This window comes from Sparus aurata, chromosome 15 (assembly GCF_900880675.1).
Source record: "Sparus aurata chromosome 15, fSpaAur1.1, whole genome shotgun sequence".
In the NCBI taxonomy this organism is placed as follows: domain Eukaryota; kingdom Metazoa; phylum Chordata; class Actinopteri; order Spariformes; family Sparidae; genus Sparus; species Sparus aurata.
In genome coordinates, this window is record NC_044201.1 from 26290161 (window position 1) to 26313269 (window position 23109).

Consider the following 23109-nt stretch of genomic DNA (forward strand, 5'->3'; position numbering starts at 1 on the left):
AAAGCCAGTTTGTTGGTTTTTCACCACCTTTCAGCAGAGAGGATAATTATCTGCTAAAATGCACTCTTAAAAACACCTAAAAAAAGCATCAAGTTGGCAATGAGAATCCTGGCTATTTTGCCAGTATCATCTTGTAAAACTTGTTAATTTGACTAATTTCAGTTGATTTCTTATCAGATGATGTCTCTTACATCTGTGGCCAATGCACGTGGTTTGCCAGGCAGGAGACTGGCAAACCAAGTGTGTGTTTATTTGTAAAGGACAGGAAAGAGAGGGATGGGGTTAGAGAGAGAGAGAAAGAGAGAAAGAGAGAGAGTAATGGAAGGATAGAGAAAGAGAGAGGCATGCCTTTAATGCAGGGTTGCCTCTGATGGCAGCAGATGAAAGGAGAGTCACAAACCAACCAGCCCTTAAAAGGTTTAATCCTAACTGGGAGAGGAGACTGTTTTATTGGGGACTAATCTCTTGCTTGCTTGCAACACCAAGAAAATACACTAAAGAACAGCAATATTCCAGAGGTTCAACAACATAATGAAACCTCCTGATATAAAAGCTATCATCTCAACACCAAAAAAGCTTGAGCACAAGTCGGTTTAGCCACAAAAATAATCATCTAGCTTCCTTCATACTCCCTGACCTTCCCAATGAGGTCACACTTGACTTGAGCTCTGCTTGCATATATTTCTGACATGTTGAAGAGATGCATCTGATACACACATTACTACATTACTGCAGCTACACTGGACGTTGACATCACATGCTAAGATATGGACAGGGAGAGCGGGAAAAGTACGACGGATTTATATTTTGCCCCAAGGGTTCTCTCAATCAAAACAAGTTTGCCAAGTCTTGTGTGGGGAAGGCCGGGTGGAGAGTGGGGCATAACCACTGCTCAACTGCTCAGAGCTGGCCGGCACTGGAGGAGATGGGTTGGGTGTAGAGCCAGACCTTCTGGAGGAGTAAACATCTGGAGACTGGTCACTGGTACACGTTTTTGGATATATGGATTTACTGTTTTCGTTTGTCATTTATGATAGTAAATGAAAAGTATCTGGGTCTACAACAAAAGAATCCATTTGAAGATGTCACTTTGGGCTCTGGGAATTTGTTATGAGCGTCGACTTATCAGCTAACCATTTCAACGATAGTAATCATTCCACTGTAATCTGCCATTTTCATTTAGCTTTTCTAATTAGTCTGCATCACACTTCATAAAAGTAAAAATGCTTAGATGGACACCAGGCCAGTATCTCATATCCTCTCTGTCTCCCTTCATTTATGTCCCTCCCACGCTGCCCCCCTCTCTCTGGCTTGCCTTATCAGTGTGTCCAGGGTGCCCTCCTCTCTTCGACTCTCCGGGTCTTTCTTTTGGGTGGCCCTCAGTGCCCCCCACACACACTCAGACCCAGAGCATGCACTTCAGACAGGGGGCTAATGGGAAAATAAATTACCAGCAGGCAAAAGCCCTGGCTCTGCACTTCTGCTGGAGAGAGAGAAAGGGACACGGGGGGTTTGGGAAAGAAGGGGGGTGGTCAAGAAATGGAAGGAGAGAAGGGTAAGGAAGACTCAAATGAAAGACATAGAGGTGGATAGCAAGAAGACGACAGAACGAAAAGTAGAGAGGAGGGAAAAGATGGAGAAAATGAGGGAGAGGGGGTGATGGAGAAAGAAAGACGGAGCCAAGAGGGGGAGGTAGGGAGGGAGGGATGGAGGGAGATAGATAGGTCGACAGGATTATAGCGGGAGTTCATCCCTGGTCTATGAAGTGTCTGCTCATCACTTTTCCCACCATTTCACCATCTCTGGCCATCACAGAGGCCTAAAATGGCCAATAACATAGCCACACACACACACAGCCACTGAGCCAATACCTCAGCTCCTGTATCTGGGATTGATTACTCCCCCTGCATGAAGCAGCAGTTCAGATATCAGGACGGCAGATTCACCGCGGTGGCAGACATCGATGGAGGTGTGTGTCCAGCAAAAGCTGTGTCCACATGTATAAAGTTGGACAGATCTGAGTGCATGAAGAATGTCGGGGCCATGTGTATATGTTTATGTGTAACTGAATGAATGCCGGTGATGGTCAACCACCCAAGTTCTTGTTAGCTTTCCCCCTTTATCATACAAACTCTGACACGAAATACACACCAATAAGGCAGAACCACCGACGCCGTGAAAGAAAGAAAATAACCTCTAGCAGGTACAGACTGATAATATTACATTTATAGAAAAGTGTTCTGACCATAGAAACTATTATCTTACTACTGAACTATATCCACCAAGAGTTACGCTGAGCAGAAAAAGCACGCCTACAGCTCAGCCGATGGGGACACCATTAATGTTTACATCCTAATCTGTCATGAGCAAGAACCTTTCATTCATTAGTAGGTGTCTGCTTCCTTCTGTGGGGGAATACGGTTTGTGGGTATCGTTGGGTAGAATGTCATGAATATTCCACTATTTGGATATTCGCTACACAGGTACATATTGGGTTTTCAATTTTGGGATTTGGATATCCATAATACCAAAGTAGTTCTTACATGAAACGGCTCCCAACCAGGTCTGTACATTATTTTGTTGTTAAGTTTAGGTGTTATGGTGTTAAGGTGTTACCTTATGGGTGCTTTGAGCACCACCAGCCAACTGTCGTTTAGTTTCATGCTTTGAAAGAAGGCAGACAACTTTACGACAGATATCGCCAAAACTCAACAACTTACACCTTCACAATCTTCAATAAAACATAGCACCTTGGGTATTTTACATTTTTGGTGAACTACCCCTTTAAGCATGTTTTAATGTCAAAGCAGGACACGTACTGCGATGGCTGTATTGTGATACCATCCCATCTAGTTCTAGCATCACTACCAGATAACAGAAGAGGATGCTAAGAAGCTCAAGGGTTCGGCTGATAAAACTCCCAACAAGATCTCAGACTGGAACTTCTTTATTTCAGAGATATCGAATGATGATTTCCAGGTACAGACATGACAGTGATTTTTGGGGCGAATCCGAATGCATTCTCACTTTAAGGATCTGTTTGTTTTAGCTGTTTTGGGCAGGCTGCTGAGATCTGACAGAGCTATGATAGGGCCCTAATCCAGAGCAAAGCTGATTTGCGTAAGGGAGAAGAGGAGGGGGAGAGGGGGTTAAGATGGCCTGTGACAAGAAACAATTGCCCCAAGTGAGAGTCTGCCTCTCTCCCACCCTCCTCCATGACAAAGGTGTACTCTCCATGCTAAGTGACAAATCTGGGGAGACAAAGAGCATTAGCAGGGTGATGCTCTGCTTCAGTGCCTCTGATTGTGGCCAACTCAAAGAGAATCTAATATGGATTTTAAAAAGAGGAGAGGGAGAGATTAGAATGAAAGAGAAACAATGAACACCTTCTACCAAGGGGGAATTAGTGGAGGGATTGGTTAAGGAGCTGGTGTGCCTTCGTGTGTGTGCATGTGTGTGTATGTGTGCGCATGGGTGAGCGCCGGCTCTTTGAAATTCCTTTTCCATGAAAGAACAATAGGGTTCCTTAATTCTGTTTATGTGCATCTAGATGTGAGACACTCACATAAAATCACAAACGGATTCATCTCACACTTAAATGTGAATGTTGTGGATGAGCTGTTTTGTTGATTATTTTTTTAGAAGGATTTAGTAAAGGAACAGAAACACAGAAATAGGAAAATCAATTTAGCACATTCATAGATGCCTCGAAACCAATAAGCATAAAGGAGGGCAAGGTTCGCCCTATGCCTCCACAGGCATTTCTCAGTTGCTACAAGATCTATATGCATGTTTTATATATGAGGAAGCGCTATATTTCACTTGGTCGCCTGTTGCCTTGAGATGCACTGATTGATTGGCAATTCACCGGTTTTCAGAATGACCAGTGGAGACAGTGTGTTTTGGGAAAGGAAAAACAAGTGTAGCCGAGGGTTTTACACATTTACTTTGAGGATAAGGATGCATTGTGCGCTCAAGTGTCAATTGCCGGCTCATTAAAAAGAGAATCTTTACCTTTCACAATAAAAGTCCCCCATATGCCCGTATAAAGTATATAAATGCTCATAAGATGAAGCTAAAATTCCCTTTTCAGTTACAGGCCATCAAAATAGCGTGTTAGTTCTATTAGTTATTGAATAGTCAGTGTTTTATTACAACCATTTTTCATTTGAATAAGGTAACAAACATGTTTGTGTATGCTGTTAATTACAATTCTTAGAAACAAAGAAAATCAGAATCGGCAGCTCAGATTAAAAAAAGGAAAATTGGAAATAAGAATCGTTTAAGAAAATTGTGATTGGTGCATCTATACTTGTCGCTAACTTAGCATCAGATGATATATCGGTGAGTGAGGAGAGAAGAAGTTGGTGAACGTAATTAAACTTAATATGAAGAAAGCGTCAATATATTACCTTGTTTGTAGACATTTCGGCCTGTATAACATCAGCAACACTCCTATGATCCTTTGCTATTTCAAGATGTCATCAAACTGTCTTCGTTTTTGCCCCCTTGCGGGAGAAGGTGAATACTGTACATTTAGGAAATTAAAAAAGAGGAGCTAAATTTACAGTAAATTAGATTTAGTATTCCATATTGTTTCACCATTGCTTAAACAAAACTTATAAACAATTTTTAAACAAGTGACGTAGCAGGTATGAGCAGGAATGTGTCATTCGCCACATCTTCTCAACACACATGGCTGTATGCATTTACTTCAAGTCACCTCGAATTCCTGACCCCGTCCTCTCTGGGTGCGGTACTCCAAGTAGAGATTTATATCCCAAACAGAGACAGAGACATGTTTGGGGATCAGTCTAACTGTCAGTGGCTGGCTTAGCACTGGCATCAGAGCACATCACAAGACCCTATTCATTGCCACTTAGCAGAACAGTCGCCTCAGTTTGCCAGTGGGTGTGTGTGTGTGGTTGTGGTTGTGTGTGTGAGTGCGTGGTTGTGTGTGTGTATGCGCGCTCTAAAACGCTCATGCAAACACACACTTGCACGTACTCACTGCGAGCGGATCTTGAGGAGATAATGTCAAACGAGTCACCCTGCACACAAGTTTAACCTAAGTTCACAAACGTCTCCATGCATGCACACACACGGTCTTTCGCTACCACCACCCACACACACACATCACATGGATCTACCGAGCGAACCAGTCGCCCACGCAGGCCCAGCGGGTCAAGCTTGTGGATAAACAGGGGGATTTGCAGAGGGCAGTGTTTTGCGGGCCACACAGGCTTGTCTCCATCACGAGCAGCCATCTTAAGTCGCACAGAGGAAAAATAAATAACTGAGAGATGGAGATAATAACTGTTCCGCTGTCGTTGTCCAATCGCGTCTCACATCGCACCAGAACTGTCTGACCACCCATCAACGCCATGCAAGACATGACACCAAAAACAAGGTGAGGTGGGGATGACGATGGGGAGGAAGAGTCTGATGAGAGGAGGGCAGGTGACAGGATGTGAAGCCATCAGGAGACAGAGGACGACCTCAGAGATGACTGATAACTGAGGGTGTGGCAACCAATAACATATGATTAAGAGCCTCAGAAGAGGTATCGGGACTGCAGTCCTCAGAAATTTTCTTAAAAATGGGAGACTGAGGTACATGGACGGACGTGGAAAATGTCAACAATGATTCACTAAATGATTCAAGAAAACTGGAGCTTGTATGTGAACATTCAACAATGTTTAAACAAAGACAACAAACAATGAAAATGGAAGAAACAGACAGCTGCATCTCCATCGGCGTCGTTCCTTACTGTTTTGGCTTCTTTTCCTCCCCCATTCACTTCATTGTTTCTTCTTCAAGGCTCATTTTACCCCACCCCCAAAAAACCTGATACACTAGACACCTCTGCTGAACTTGCAAGCTTGTTTGTAGGGAAATGTGTGTGTGTTTATGAGCGTGTGAGTCACCGTCTCTTCTGGGTCAGGTTGGGGACAGGAGGCAGGAATAGGAGGAGGAGGAGGCACAGTCTGTTTTCTAGACTGGCACAAGGCTGCTGAACATAGTGCGCTGGCAGCTCCTGCAGCGCCCAGAATGGCTCGGCCTGAGACAACAGCCGTCACCACAATGTAATACGAAAGAGCTTCAACTGAATAAATATTATGCTCCCTGACATTTTCATAGACATAAATGTCTTTTGTTGTCATTACATATGCTGATAGCTGACCATAGTGACACATAGTATACTTCAGTAAGAGAGGGGGACAATAATACAAAACCAGATTTTTTTTCAGACTTAAAAAGTACAGCAGAAAAAAAGAAAAAGACCAATGCAAATATGTGAAATTATCAGTTATCTTATTGATATTTGTCATGAGAAGCGGATAATTGTCAGATATCAGTATCTGCTGAAAAAAATCCATATTGTGCATTTCCACAATAAAGGCTGCCAGCTGGCATCGAACCACTGACACTGAGATTATGAGGTATGTGTCACAAACCTCTGGGATACCAGCATGTCAAAGATTTGCTAATATAAACAACCAATATCAGGTACCTTAGATTAATGTTATCACATGCAGATGCCAATTTGTTTTTCTCCATTTGCTATATATAAATCAACTGGTTGGTTAGTATGACAATCATGACGTAGCATTGCTAACCAGACAATTATAAAGGAGATAACAACAACAACACATACTTCATTAAATTAGAGATGTGATTTTGACCGACCAATCACAATAATCTGGCCCACTTACAATACCAATCCCCTTTTGTGAGCCAAGTAAGATGCATTACCATCCATTGCCAAAATACTGAACACATGGTATGATCTGCAGTTTGTATCATCAACATCTCGAGTCAAAACAAACCAACTTTGGCTGTTAGGTGTATCGTACGATGGCCACACAGGTGGGAAGACGGATGTTTCCCAGGTGACACTTGTGTTTTGATGTTTATTGTGGGGTCAAACGTCACGCTGTATGAGGCAAAACAAAAACCTGTCTGGACTGGTTGAGACTCTGCATGTGTGTGTGTGTGTGCTAGAAATGTATCTATATATGTCTGTGTCTGTGTGTGACGGGGGGGGAGTGTGTCCGTGTGTGGGATTATATACAGTTTGTGTACGCATGACGGAAACCTGTGTGTTTATATGAAAGACTGTACGTGTACTGTGCATGTGGCATAGTGTACATAGGACTGTGTGTGTGTGTTTGTTGCAGTGTCTGGTGACATCTGCTGCGTTGTTGGCTGGGAGCGGAGCACAGTGGGCCGCAGGAGCCTCAGACTAAGGAGATGAAAGCTGAGGTCACAACCTGGACCAGTGGGACAAGACACACTCGCTCACACAACACACAAATACAAAGTCACACATGCAAACCTAAAGACATACACACAGAGTGCACACACACTGATAACACACACACACACACACAGCAAACATATGTCTCCTACACACAGCAGGCAGGGGGGGGCATACAAGTACACAAGGACGAGAGACTAAGGCAAAGATAAAACAGTTAAGAAGACAAAACAATATGTAGAAACTAAATACAAAGCTGCAAACACACACAAACAGATACAGAGTGAAAAACGTATGAAAACGATGACGCAAGCACAGAAGCAAAGCAGCACATCGTCAGGGGCAACAGTTTAATCAGTTTAATTAACAACACATGCATGTGCATGTAAGCAAAAACACACACAGATAGAAGATATGCTGTGTGCCAAGCGATAGTGTGCCAAGCGAGAACAAAGCAGGATGTGCATGTGTGCGAGAAGAAGATTTACTGAGGTAAGCAAAAAAAAAAAAGTGACGCTTTTCCATACAGTAGCAGTGGGTTCAAATTATTTTGCAATTTTAGATTATTTTAAAATAATCAGTCTATTAAATATCGGAAAACCCCATCACAACTTCCCAGAGCTCAGGTTACTTCTTCAAGCCAACAGTCCAAAACAAAGTAATCTAATTAACAATGATATACAACAGAGAGAAGTAGCAGATTATCATGTATGAAAACTGGATTATCTAATAACCAATTGTGTCAATAATACAAATGTCTCCCACATGGCCACCACCCCACACACACTCAGACATGGTCACACACAAATAAGACACCTGCACAGAGTCATAGTTAAGAGAAACACACACACACACACAACTCATGGTGGCGGTGGTAGCAGTTAGTCAGCAGACCAGCCATGTGATGGGGTGGCGTGGTGTGGATTAGGGGCCAGTAAGCCTATTACGGCGACAGGAGGGACCACCCGGCCTCCACAGCCACCTACAACACACACACACACACACACACACACACACACACACACACAGACACCCAAAAACATAGCTCTCCAGACGCAGGTGCAGTTTCTCACCAAAGACGCCAAAAATAGAAACACACACCCACAATTTTTTTTTGCTGAGTTTAATTGTAAAAAGCAATTTACTCCATAGTTTGTGTGTGTGTGTGTTAATTATCGTATTCAGCATACAATTCTGTATGTGCTTCAGTGAACAAAATAATACATGTTAGCTGCAGAAAATGGCAGCATTTAGAGCCGTGATAGTTATGTGTGTGCGTCTCTAATGTGTGCTTTCTGTGTGTTTATGGCTGTGTGTTCGTGCCCATGCCGTGGGGAGGGGTCCAGGCATGGGGGGTAATCGCCAGCATCTGTTGCCTCTCCTCAGGGCGATTAATTAGATTAAATTAATTTGGAAAGCGTGTGTGAATGTGTGATCCCACATGAAGAACCTCCCCCTCCTTCCTACAGTGACACACACACACACACACACACAATAATTTACGTCTCCACAGCTCTTAACCATAAAGCATATATTATTTAAAATTAGCACTGTGAGCACACATGAACAACATGAGCGAACACACACACCCTCTTCTTTCTAACACAATAAATTAGGCCTTTTCAGTTCCCAAACTATTTAAGAAATGGGAAACGAGCAAAGGTGAAAACTTTGGAGACACACGCGTGCACACGAGCGCAAATTAATCCCAATTTGTCGGCCTCGGCACGGGAGAAACTTTTGGGATTTCATACTTCATACCAGCTTTTGTCACCTTTGCGTGAATAGCTGAGGGCTGAAATAATTGTGTTTTTCTTCCCCGAGGCCCAGTCAGCGCTCACAAGCCACTGGCCTACGTAATGTGTTCCAGACAGAGAGAGAGGAAGAGGAGGGGGGGGGACATATACACACTGAGGCTATGGGTACAATACAGAAAGATGTTGTGTGTGTGTGTATGTGTGTGTGTGTGAGTAGTTGGGTGTCATGGTTTTTGACTGTGTGTGCGGTGAGATGACTGTGTATCAGTATGTGATGGTGTGTGGCTGTATGAGTGTGTGTGAGTGGGAGGTATGTGGTGTGGAAATGGCCTTAATGGAGTTGGACGTGGTCCACAATAGACAGGACATCACCTCAGAGACAGGACTGAAAGAGAGAAAGAGACTGAGAGGAGAAGCGATAGAGAAGGGAGGAGAAGGCAGTAACAAGATGGCCGTCAGGGTGACGGAAACATTATAATATGCAATGATTAAAACAAATCCCTCGATCATCGCCAAACCAGAATGGCACTGAGTAGAGCGCATTCCTCCACTAAGGCCCAACAGTCCCTTTGATTTAATCAAGCCTAATCAAATATCAAACTATTGTAAAAACCACCCATAACTGCCTAATTATAATTTAAGTTCACCAGATCTAGGATGTGCATCAGCCTGTACTTACTCAAAGACACCAGCCACATTTTCAACAAGATCCATGAATTATATAACATCGTTCAATGTTACAGACAGTGAGAAAAACATTCCTGGATCTCTCTCTCTCTTCATCTGAATTCACACCACAAGTTAATGGGATCTATTCAGGGCCAAGCCCATCCTCCAACCAAGTTTCATGGATTTCTACTCAGTAGTTGTTGTGTAATCCTGCTGACAAACCAACAATACTGTCTGGACATCCAGTATTATCAGATGTACAAATATCACATTTAAATTTAACTAGAAAAAAGTCAGTATTCACCAGGTTTTTAAACATCTCTTAAGGGTTTGTGTCAAATCTTTTCCCTTTAAGCAGCAGAAGAACAGTCACCGTTAATGCAGCGATTGCGTAGGTATAAAACAGGCAGTCAAAAGCTGTAACGTCTGAAAGTGGCGATTTCAAAATCGATATTTAAAAAAGTGGAAACATGCAGCAGACAGCCCGTCAAACAGTGTGAGCGGTTATAGATTTGGAAATGACTTCTTTCTCTGAGTGACACTGATGAAATGCGAGTGAATAAGGTGAAGTATGACTTGGAGGGAGAGAGATGGGGGAGGAGGAGGAAGAGCAGGGAGAGTGGGCCTGAGTGTGTATCACTGTACATTCAATGTATTGAGACATGATAGCTTCTCAATTTAAATACAATAGTCCTCTCTCTGTGTGTGTGTGTGTGTGTGTGTGTGTGTGTGTGTGTGTGTGTGTGTGTGTGTGTGTGTGTGTGTGCGTGTGTGTTTGGGTTATTTAAATCCTCCCACAAAGCTTTGAAGATGAGTGAAGTTGGTCATCTCAAGCTTTGGTTGATATGCAAAAACGCACACACAGACATACATACACACATTAACCCCCCCTCCATTCACATGCACACACAAAAGAGCCCGTCAGCACAATGCCTTCAAATATAGCCGTCCAATCTTTTGACTCTCAATTTGCCCACCTTTTTGATAATACGTGCCTATTTGAAAAAGGGTGAAAGGCAAGGGTAGCATGCAATTTAGAGATACTACTGTGTAGCCATTTTCAGCCTGCCACCTCTCCCTCTTTCGCTCTCCATCGCTTTCTCCCTCTCTCGCTCTCTCTCTCCATCTTTTGATTATGCGATTCGCCTTGGCAGATGAACAAATAGAGGAGAGAAAAAGGTAGTGTTTGACACTGCCATTTTCAATGACAAAATACAATCTAACCAGGGCCAGTAATTCGACGGGGAGGGATTAGCCTAGCGCGAGGTTGGGCCCCCAGATTAAGACGAAGCCACAGCGCGGGGATCTTGAATTTCATCATCTCCGGCGCTCGGGCACAATGGCGTATTCTTCCCCTTTCTCCTCCGCCGTCTGATGAGGGGTCAGGAGAACTCACCTCTCCTCTTCCTCTGTTCCTCCTCCTCCTCCTCCTCAGAGCAGCACTCACTACCACAATCATTCATCCCTCCTGACTTTATATTACCTTAGACACCTGAAAAGTGGGGTTGATGTGTGACCAGGGGCGTCTGAGCTTTCCATACACTCATGCAAACACATGCAAAGTCAGAAGAAAATGTGATCCGATAAACACAAAGAATTTATGTTTTCTGATGTAGGTGTGATTAAAGGTATACAGTTATCGAGACATACAAACACATGCAGCCACACAAAGTTACCTTTCCTATTGACAGACATACACAGACAAACACAGGTGACATAAGGGGGTGATCCAACTGATTTAACAGTGAAGAGGAGAGGGTCTTCATAGATGTTAGGCTAGACTGCCCTCTTGTGGTCAATGTACATAGTTCCTTAGTTTCTACTCATCTTCACTGTTATTGAAGTGAACCAGGAACCAGCAGCACAAACAATAAAATTGTATTATTATTTGACACAGCAGAGCACCAGTCATGGAGGAAACAAATGCCTCAAGAACTTTATAGTTTTTATATAAAAGCAGACGATGCGTGTGCATGAGTTTTTCTTAGAGTAGAATGGAAAAGCAAAATTAAAAACTAAGACAACATGACTCACTATAGCAGAATCAGACCGTGTGTCAGATTAATTTGTCCACACGGATTTAACAAATGTAAATGTTGCCTTGAAGTGTAATGACTGTCTCGTGTTTACTAAGGTTTTAGGCATCAAGTGTTTTAGGCATCAATTCCCATCAAGAGAATTGCAAAGGCTGCAAACAGGCCAAGCTGAAAAGCTTGATTTCAAAGATTTCTTGACAAAAGAGATCAAGAGCCAGAACCAGTCCTGACAATAAACTCGTGACACTAGAACAAGGTTGCCAAAAGTGGGGCCTGTGGGTTGGCCTGCTATAACATAACTTTCAATCCGGCCCGTCAGAAGTTTCAAGAGAAAAAAAAAACAAAAAATATATAAAAAATTGTCAGTCCTTAAAGTAACTTCAGATCCTGGCAACATTTTACAATACAATAGGTGGATGCTTCAGGCCTGCTGCCAGCTTTAGGTTTCAGTTTAAGCCCTCTACAGATATAAAGGTTTGGCACCCCTGCACTGGGATGACGAGATATGTAGATTTTTATTATCATCAATACGGTTTGGAGTTTTTTATGCACCTGTTCGCTTCCGTTTATCATTTATAAATACCTATCTAACAGGTTTATAAGGAAACCAATTATTATGAAGAACATCCCCTAAAAGTATTTTCTAAATAAACAAATACATAACAAACCTTCAACCTTAAATTCACTCCATAATTCTCTCACTTTGCTCCTGCAATAATTTCATTATTGCCCTGGCTCTACAGTGTGTGAGAGTCTAAGGTTGCCTTCTCCTTCTCCTCCTCCCTTCCTCCCTCCCTCTCTCCCTTCTTTCCTCTCCATTCCTGCTGTCAGAAGAATGGTGCAGCTTTGATCTCTCTGTCATTAGTCAGGTATGCAGAGACACAGTCAAACCCACAAACTTGTCTTTTTCTCTCCCTTTCTTGCTCTCTTTTTGCTTTCTCCCACGCTCTGTCCGGAGAACACCGGCTGACCTGCTTGTCTTCTCAGCTTTATATCAAAGAGAGAAAGGTGGGGCAGAGTTTTCTGCTGTCGTTCCTTTGAGCTTGACGCGTACAGAAAGTGACAGTGGCAAAGCACTCAGCCAGCTCTCTTAAAATCCTCTCTATCCTGGTTGATCACTCGCGATGCCCCACTCACTCCACAGTCAATAAGTTTACACATCACAGCATTTAGTAGTTGAGAGTATCATTAAAGATTTATTTGCTCATCTTTGTCACTCTCACAAATGTCACTTCAGAGCCTCTTAAACATTGCTTAAGTTTAAATATTACAGAACAGCAAATGTTTTCTTAAATGCAGTATCCATCTTTAACTTTCTAACCACTCTGTGAAAAGCTTCTATGCCAGAAAAATCTAAATCAGGAGCCACTTCCAAGAGGAAAATAATAAGAGCCCGTGAATGACAGTGGCACTACAGTCCATCGTGTCAACTGTGAAAAATGTAATTTAACACTGAAATAAATTAAATCAAGACTTAAGCGGAGTGAAATTGGAGAAATGATTACAGAAGTGACAGTTCAAGTAGCCCAAGAATTTTGCAATTCAGCGACCTGTTTCCAAAACACATTCCTGCAAATGTTTAACAATAAAAGCCAGGGAGGTTTGAGTTTGTATTAACAGTGTGACACAGTAACTTTAACAGCAAACAGGAGAAGTGGATCAGAGTGAGGCTTCACACTGCAGGCTACAAAACAGTGTAAACGCTAATGAACTGCTGTAAAACCTGAAACCAACATCTTACTGATGAGGGTTCTCTCTTATAGACGTCGGTATGATTAGTATTGGGGCACTATGCACACAGCTCAGACATTAGCACCGCACCACCTATGGAGCTGAGCTAATCAGCTATCCTCGGGGTACTGCTAACTAGCCACATGCTGCTAGTTGTCTCCACTTAACATTAGACCTGACAAATGCCGGTTCAGCTGGCTGCTACAAAATCAAAGGGTTTGAAGCTTGCACACAGGATCGGAAAAATAGAAACCTGGCAAACCTGAGTCGGGAAAGGAATAAGCTTTGTTTTTTTATGAATTATATATTTTTCTAATACAGCAGTTTTGGCAAACACATTTAAAGGCTTGCATTTCTCATTAAATTCAAAGCTGGCATAACGTGCAAAAGTTTGAATGAAACACCCTAAAAACTTTATCATTAAGCTTTCAAACTAGGCTTCACCAAAACTTCAACCAACACAAACAAATATGATGAGCAGTGAGAGACATTTGATCACTTCAAGAGCTTAACCTGAATGGGAGGTCAGTCTGCTCCTAGGATTTGTGTCACCGGACATGGACAAGCATGTGTGACAGCAGGGACCAACCAGGTTGAAGTGAATCCCTACCTGGTGAAAATGCACTGATCTCTGAGGCAAAGCTTGACCTCTGATATTGCAGATTCATGTAGAAAGTGATACTGAAATGTGGTTCCAGAGCACAAACTTACTCTCACAGAGACAATATTTCTTTAAGAGTTCAGGAGAGGATTACATTACAGAATTGCCACAGAAAGTATTAGTCATAGGTTTTTCAATAACTGTTCTACTACAGGCTACAATAAGAAAGGCCAGTGTGCAAGGACAAAGCCTCATTTGTCCAACATGTCCGTATTACTTTGCGACACCCCGTCACAAAACTGGCACCAGCACATGCATGGAACACAGCAAATCACTTTTGAACAGCACGTTCCCTGTTTCCTGGCAAGCCACCGACAAATGTCAAAAATACTTTCCCCTTCTCTCTCTTTTCCTCTGTTTCCCTCCCCTGTCCTTGAGTCCGTCTCTTCAAGGACAAATCTACTCTTCTCCACCCTCCCTGTATGTGCTTGGTCATTCTCTGTGACTCCGACTATATAATGATATGTCTCTTCTAATTTGTGTGCCTGCATTTGTCCTTGCCTGGCACACAGCCATTCTTCCCTCTGTTGGTGTTACCTTGAGCAGTGGTTTAACATTACAAGGAAAACAAAGACGAGAAAAACAACTGTTTCACTTTGAATATGCAATTGTTAAAAATATGTGGTAACAACAAATGAACAAATTAATAAATCAGTAAGCAAATGGGTACATAACCACAGAACCTCATTGGAAATTTCTGCAAGTTGCAACTGGATATTTCAGCAGCACTCCCGAGGTTGCTTGGCTTTAAATCAAATTCACTATCACAAATACACTCAGTCACATACTCACCTGTGCCAAACAATCACTGAGCATGAAAATGTATGCCAACTCGATGCAAATCAGCACTTGTCATTTACTCAGACGGAAACCATTCATACTGACATGAGGATGTAATAGCTTAGCTTGACCACATGGTGGCAGAACCTGCATGTGTAATTTACTGTGTAAAGAGGCGATACCTAGACAATAGCTGAGGATAAGGAGTTTATTTCTTTGTCTGACTGTCATCAACAAGACAAAGAAATAAAACAAAACAAGATTTAAGACAACAAGGCAGTTGTCATCAACAGTCATGAGTTTACTAACGCACAATAATAAACAGAGTATGTCAATGCCACAAAAAAGATGGAAAGGTTGAGGGGACAATTTAGTACTCACATTTTCTATGACAAACGTCCACTCTTTGTCTTCAAACTCCTCTGCATGGGGGTCCTGTGAAGGCAACAGAAAAAGATATGCCTATGTAAATGATATACAGGATATGAGTAAAAACTGCAGCCACAATATGGTCATTTGATGCAGCATCAAAGCAGGGAGACTTACAGCACAAAACCCCAAACACAGAAAACTCCAGTGAAGAAGTGAGTGACAGCTCATCTGCTCTGCCAACAGTCTCTCTGTTCTCACTCTACTCACCCACTGACCTGGTTTGTCTGCCCTCCTTCCCTTCTCAGACATGTGGTCAGGGTTTGGTAATAATGAGGTAACTTTTCATCACAAGATAATAAGCTACTGACCCTTTGCCTGATTGCAACAACTGCTGACTGTCTCTGTATCATCGGTTGTCAGTCCTGCCATGAATCCTAACTTCATGAAGATTTTAATGTTCTGTTTCTGTATTATTCAAGAGAGGTGTTGATTTAATTCTAAGGTCATTTTAGAGGCTGTAGTTTGTGGCTCTGTTGAACTGTACTGCATTATACTGACAGTCATTTTTGCTGTTTGCCCTTTTTATATCAATGAGGAGAGGGTAGGTAACAGAAGCACCTCTTTGTATTATGCAATAGACGTCTACAACACCATAAACTACCACAAAGGTAAATCAACACCTCCTTAAAATGGGTTCAATACAAACTCGACATTATAGCCTCCATTAAAGGAGAATTTATTGTAGGATTGTTCTCCTAGCATGCATTAGTTTTAGCTAGTTGAACCTAATAAACTGGCAACTGTGTCTATTTTTGTTAGGGCTGGGAGATGTATACAATACATATCATTATGGTAGGATACTATATAGCTCAGTAGATTTTAATAGTGTTTAATCATTATACACAGCTGAACGTACTGAACATCTATGAATCCTCACATGAGCACACAGAAAAATGCAAAATTACAGATGTCTATCTCTGTCTTTCAGTCCAGGTTGCCGCTCTGCTCATATACTGTACTAGTGTCTCTGTCTTATCTCACTTCCTGCCTGCTTAGCTGTGAGAAGATGAGAGGAGACAGTAATGGAGGCAGCCAGACAGCATGCAGCCCTGGCCTTACTGTGCTGGCATAAACGATTTTCACTGCCCTCTTGGAGAATATACATAGATCACTGCTGAACACAAAAAGACATGCAAATCTAACCTACTAAACCCACCCAAGTAAAAATCTCACCAACAACCTTTCTGCAATCCTCATAACATTAATATCAAATGAATACTTTGGGCTCTGATAGATTTGTTTGCTGTTATTGCCAATAGTGTTGATATTACGTTTTGTATTTTACAGACAAAATGATTCATCAATAAAATCAATACTGAGTATAATCGTTTGTTGAGGCTGCAGTACTACACGTGCATGCACACACAGGGAAAGACATGCACTTTCTGTCTGACTTCGCCTGTGACACACCCCGGGAAATCAATATTCCTGCAGTCTGGCACAGCTCTCAAACACAACCCCCACATGGGCACAAACAAACACAGCAAGTCATCCTTCTACATTTGAAATCCTCTGTTATTACATAAACTGAAAACTAACAGAGCATGACATTATGAGCCATCTCAGTTTATGCTGCTGTCTGCAGTGTTTTAGTGCTGCTGCTAAACATTAGCTGAACATTTTTTTTTTTACATATTGTTGTTAATATGTTTTAACATTAACAAGGATCTTTATAGATCAAATATTAGAATCTCTGTATTGGTGCGAGCAAACATTAAGCTCTTCTACAGGAGTGGAACATGCAGATACAATATCATAAAATAAAATCACAAGCCAGTAGCTAAGTGTTTTATTAAATATTGGCAGCTGCCGACTCTGCACTTTGTCTCTGTTAGGATTGATACTGTCTACAGGATGCGCAGTCAGAGGGCTGCTCAGTTAAGTTACTTATTAATTTCAGTATGTTCGTGCCTTTTACAAAGTTCAGCTCAGGCTGTTGGTGGTGAACATCTCCCTGGGGTATAAGCTTCGATCCTGCTGTGCTCAGCTATTTTTGCTGCAGAGCTTCAGGCCAGACAGGAGTATGAGAGCATCTCCAAATCACTGTCAGTGTTTGCTTTAGCCTTTGACTGAAGGAATACCTAAACTGTAAGATTTAGCTTGCTATCAAGCATTATTCTTGATATTCTAAGGCTACTCCTGCCACAGTTTAGTCTTGTGCATCCATTTAATTTGGAAACTTGAGAGACAGAGGGCTAAAATTGTTGCAGCAGAGGTTGGGATAGCTCTGAAACCTCTGGATCGTACATTCACCACAATGCAACCAACATAATATTTTGTCTAATGCTCCCTGGATGGTTAATGCTTACATCCTTCAAACCTCAAAACCACTGTTGGTTGTGCAGGCTTCCTGCCATATATTTGTAGTTTACAGACTTCATTTTAACAGGCTGAGTAGTTCTCTTCATGTCGAGTGAACTGACGTCTTTTGGGAAAACAGGTGGAGAGTCCCTTAAAAATCAACTATATGAAGTCCCTGTTATACAAACAGAGAAATGAAATCTGACTGTGCAATCCTGTGCTACTGTGGAGTCATTGTGTAGGCTTTACGCTCTAATCACAGATATATAGGTTTGCATCTCATCGATCTAAAGCTTCATATGAAACTGTGGAAAGCCTTTTAAAGTTCACAAAGTTAAGCAAGATGACTGTATACTACCTGCCAAGCACAAAACAGCAAAAAACTGGTAAAGAAGGTTTATGTTGGCCAAACCAGAACTGAAAGGCAGCAAATTACTGTAAGTATATTAGTTACATCTTTGCTACAACAACCTGATAAGATGACAGTTTTGACTCCAAGCTTAATTTGCACTGTAGCGGCTGTGCAGAGGCAATGTTATTTGATGTGTGGTTTTATCCAACAGATGTGGGTGAACTGTGCCTTCAGTCACTTCGCCTTGTCTCACTACAAAAACAGCTTTATTACTTCCTCTGGGACAGGAAGTGGAAGTGGGCCCAGAGTCGAGAGACACTGATATGTACAGCAGTGCTCAACAAGTATAGACTCAGCCGGTGCACATGAAAGTTAAACTTTTTTTCAGTGTGTCACGGTCTGTCCAGATTAATAAAGTCTCAGATTTTTGTCACCATGACTCCTGTCTGTCATTTTCTGCAAGTGAGCCCACATGAAGGGATGAAGTCTATTTAAGAAACTGAGAAAGGTAACAAGACACTGAGCTCTGAGCTAGCCTGTCAGCACAGAGGCCCAGCATGTTTAAGTAAGCCAGGCATGGTGACAGATACTGTCTGTGCATGTGTTTCATTTACAGACACAACTACAGTATTTTACTATACAAGACCTTCCAGTCATAAAACAACGAGACAAATTTCAAGTAATAGCATTTTGTATTTCTCAAAATGAAAACAAAAATTCCCATTAAGTACATTTTTATAACAACCCTCTATTATTAATATTAATTCTCAAATCGGATTGAAAAAAATCAAATTCTCATCCTTTATATCATTAATCTGCTAATTATGATTAAAAAGAAACTTTCATGTAATACAAAATTCACACTGTGTTGCTTTTAGGTGACATTCATTTATAAAAATCAAGCTAATCCTAAAAATTTAATCAACATTCAGTGCAAAATCTTACTGTCAATCGCTGACATACAGATCATGTTCTGTTAACAACCGTAGTCCACTTAAAACATAGGACGCTTGTCTCAGTGCTAATTAAACAACTGTACCCTACCTTAAAAAGAGTGACCGTGATCTCAATGTTCTCTGGTACAGGCCACACCACCACTCCTCTGTAGGGGTTTTTGATGCCAGGCTGCCAGCTGTGGGCCTGCAGGCCAGAGGGACAAACATTGACAAATTTATTGCACAAGTAAGAAACATTTTTATTTTAATGTTTAAATGTTTATTTAAAATGCCAGTTATCAAATACAAACCTTGGAAGATTTCCGCCGACTCCTGCGCGTCCAAACCACCACCAGTTTGTCTGGTTGCCTGTGAGGAAGGAGAGAAAAGACAGATGAGTAAAAAAGGCATAAAAAGGTATTTGTTCATCAATCTACCTGTCGCTGTGCGGCTACTACCTACACATTAGCACGATAAGGCCGTCAGTCCAATTGATCATCGCTTGTATCTTAATGCCTGACATTTTAAAACCCTGATAAGCTCCCTGCCATACACACACACCAACGACAACATTGCATACACACACCTGCAAAGCCACTCATGATATGAATAAATCATGAGCCACAGCTACACCCCGACTTTGTCTCAGTGGACTGCAGCACACGCAGCAGAACACAAACAGAAACAAATACACATACAGAAGGTTTATGTGACAGGAGAAACACTGAAGGAGTTAGGACAACCTAACCGAAACCAGGTCAGAGTCGCACTGCAATGATAACCAACAGCTGTAACCCGACAGCCGGAAATGAATTAAATGTAAAAGCAGAGAGAGGAGAATATAAAACATTTACTTCAATTCTTAAAACCACAGTATTGGTTCAGTGCAGCAGTCAGGGTCAACTCTGCAGCTTTATCAGCATATTCATCATGATTAGTTTGTAACTTAGCTCTTGATTTAAGTAATCAACTGTAAATACTGAGGCAAACCAAGGGCCTATGCTCTTAAAGAGCAGTAGCTGACCTTCACACACACACACACGCACACACACACACACACACACACACGCGCTTTACAAATCAGTAAATTTAAGCCTTATGGAGCTGCTTCATTAATTACAACTGACTTTTTATTTCGCCCGTGATGTGAAAAACATACCACGACAAATAAGGGACTAACAAAAGCTCTCCATTACTCCCTGTCAGCCTGGGAAATCATGAAAACAGCCACAGACATTTGTTTTGTTTATAGTCCTTTCATAAATTATATTTCGTTTCTGTGGCAACTGTTAAACAATTTCAAGCATAGAATTACAACAACAACAATGAAAAACAGACATTTAACTACAAAGTGCTCCACATCATCGTCTACAATAAAGATGCGAGTGAACACATCTCACATCACAAGGATTTGTTTAACAGAGCTTTACTGGCAGGTTTAAAGCATCGCTGGGAGAGGGAGGTCTGTATAGGTGATATCCTGAAAAGCTCTTTACTGATGTTACGACTCATATTCACCATAGAGAGGGTGTGATACACCACTAAGGATTACCTGTCCTTTCCCTTTTCCCTTTGCCACTCGAGTCTCACAGAGCTGTGACACACAGCAGTTAGCCAGCTGGCAGGTCTGGACCTGCCTGTCTGTCACTTCTAGTACACATACATATTGTAAAAATGAGTATGTGTGGTGTTGGGGACAAAACATTTCTGACGGTGAAATATGAATTTTAATATAAAAATGAACCTTCTTTGTTAAAATGTTATCTTTAATACTAATATTTTAGTATGACTACCCTGGATCAGTATCAGCCCAATACTGACCAAGGCCGTTCAGGATTGGCCATGAAGAGACTGATTTTTCTTGTCAGTGTCATTAGAAAAAATCCTGTTTCTCTTATCTTCTACATTAATTCCTTCACGCCATGCTGCCAACTCAGTTTTTATTGCCATAGTTACCATTGGCCTCATGTTAACTTACATAAGGTGTACTTCAATGACTTTGGTGCAGTGAGGCATACAGATTTTCAATTTGGGAAGAGACAGCACCTGTATCAGATCAGTGCTCAGAAGATACCCTGAACTGAGATATCAGGATTAGGAAAAGAAAAGGTTGATCAGTGCATTCCATTATTTTATCCCGAACCTGAACCAAATTGGCAGGACCCGACCCTGGCTTATCTTAATACCTTCATAGAAATACAGTGAAATCCCAAATTATAGTACATAGGTCAAACCATGCTTTGGCTTTGGTCAAAGACAATCAGGTAGGGGTGCCCTGGTAGCTCACCTTGTGGAGGGCTCTCATCATCTAAGGCTGATTTTAACTCTAGCCAGGGCCCTTTGCTGCTTGGCATTCCCTACTTCTCCCTCTTTCCTGCCTCTCTTCAGCTGTCACTATCCAATAAAGCCCAAAAGGATTTAAAGAAAAAAAGACAACAGAGTGGAACACTTAACAGGTGCCAATCAATAACATTGTAAAGAGAAAATCCTGGGTTTAAGTTCTTGTGTTGGCAAGTTTTGCTCTGTGCTCTTAAGCTTTCCAGCTACAACTACAGATCTGATGCTCTGTTATTGAGCCTGACCTCTGACCCCATAATGGAGAAAAGAAAGGGTGCAAACTGCTCTTCAGGGATCAATTAAAAACACTTTATTCTGTTGCATCAGCCAATGTTTTCCTCCAGGCAGACATCAGTGTCAAATAAAAACAAAATGGAATACAGACCTACCAAATATATAGTTGGCAGTGTCACCAACAATACTGTGCACCAAAGAGCCCGGACATGTTTTTATTCCAACAGTAAAACATCCCACTGAGTGTCTCAAATTCTTCAACAACAAAACGTCAGTGACACCCACCTACCCCTCGCTTCATCGTCTTCTCTTTCTACCCTTTAGAGTGTTATTGCTGTACCTGTTGTGTTTGGATGTTCTGTGAAAAATAATATTGCCCAATACATCGTTATTAAATTCTCAAACATAGTGGCATCTGCCTCATAAATCCAGTAGTGGTCGGGGATGCTGTTTTTACCAAGCTATACTACTGTTCGCTCCAATTAGAGGCGAGAATGCCACACATTGGCTGGCATGGCATTATGACATCTCATAAAAATACAGTCAACATGTGGTCATAATGAATCCCTATCTTTGGAAATATCCATCTATCAGTGGCTTTCAGATATCTGTCAGTGGTTTGAGTGCACATACTCCAGGCATAGCAAGCATAACACTTGGTGTATGTGCAAATGGGCCCTGGTGTCAAAGACTCCTGAAGAACAACAGCAAAGCAGTCATTCTGGGGAAAGAATGACTGACTGTGTGACAGAGACAGAGAAGACACAAAAGAGAGGGGAGAAGGAAGAAAACAGAGGGACAGAAAGAAGAGGAGTGAGAGGAAAAAAAGAGCAGAGAGGAGAGGAGAGAGGGAGAATGACGGGCAACAATTTCAGCCTTGAGGAGAGGCTTCACATAGAGAAGCTATTGTCCAACAACACAGGCTATATCAGAGCGCGCACACACACACACACAAATTACCATTCCCTTATTTATCTTCCCTTTGTACAGTTCTTCATGTGCTATGACAAAAATTTAAACCATTCGCCTGCAGGCTTACTGACTCTTCACACTTTTTGGTGTCATTCCCTCTTGAGTTCAGCTCTAACCTCAGGCCTGCATGTTCCTTAACAGGAATCAATGAGCCATCAGAGAGGAATGCCACAGCAGAAGAAACAAATCTAATGAAGATGGCCGCAGAGATCCCTGAAGAAAGACTATGAAAGTGTGTGTTCATCATGAAGTCCTTCCGTTTACATAGATTTGAGGTAAAGTTTGGATAACGGAGGTTTATTTAACCCTCAAAGACTTAGCGAGCTTCCAACAGCTAAAAATAGCTATTGTTCTAAAATGTTTAATACCTTTTAAACTGCTAATCCTATCCATATACTTTAAAAAGTTATGTAACGTGGAGTTTCTCAGCTTTTCAGTGGCATCACACACATCCTGTTTGGGCAATCAGAGGCTTCTTAGTGAATGTGATTATGCCATCACGTTTTGCAGTATCGATTCGTCAAGGAAACCAAAGTAGTTTCATCCTCTGGGCCAACAGGCAGTGGCTGTTGTCAAGCTACATTTGTTGTTCATGTTCAGTGGACAATATATCTCTCCTTGCTTCGATGTCCTCTGTTCTGATTTATTACC

General features: G+C 41.8%; 1 protein-coding gene across 6 annotated transcripts in view; it reads right to left on the bottom strand.

The window, feature by feature from the left end:
- Positions 1-23109, bottom strand: part of ehbp1 (EH domain binding protein 1) — a 149825-nt gene that overhangs the window by 111321 nt on the left and 15395 nt on the right. For all 6 annotated transcript variants that reach the window (XM_030441823.1, XM_030441822.1, XM_030441821.1 and 3 more), the window contains exons 3-5: positions 19227-19284; positions 19025-19120; positions 15277-15330 (exon numbers count right to left, since the gene is read on the bottom strand). In XM_030441823.1, coding sequence (XP_030297683.1) covers positions 15277-15330; positions 19025-19120; positions 19227-19284 — 208 coding nt within the window. The remainder of the gene's footprint in view (positions 1-15276; positions 15331-19024; positions 19121-19226; positions 19285-23109) is intronic.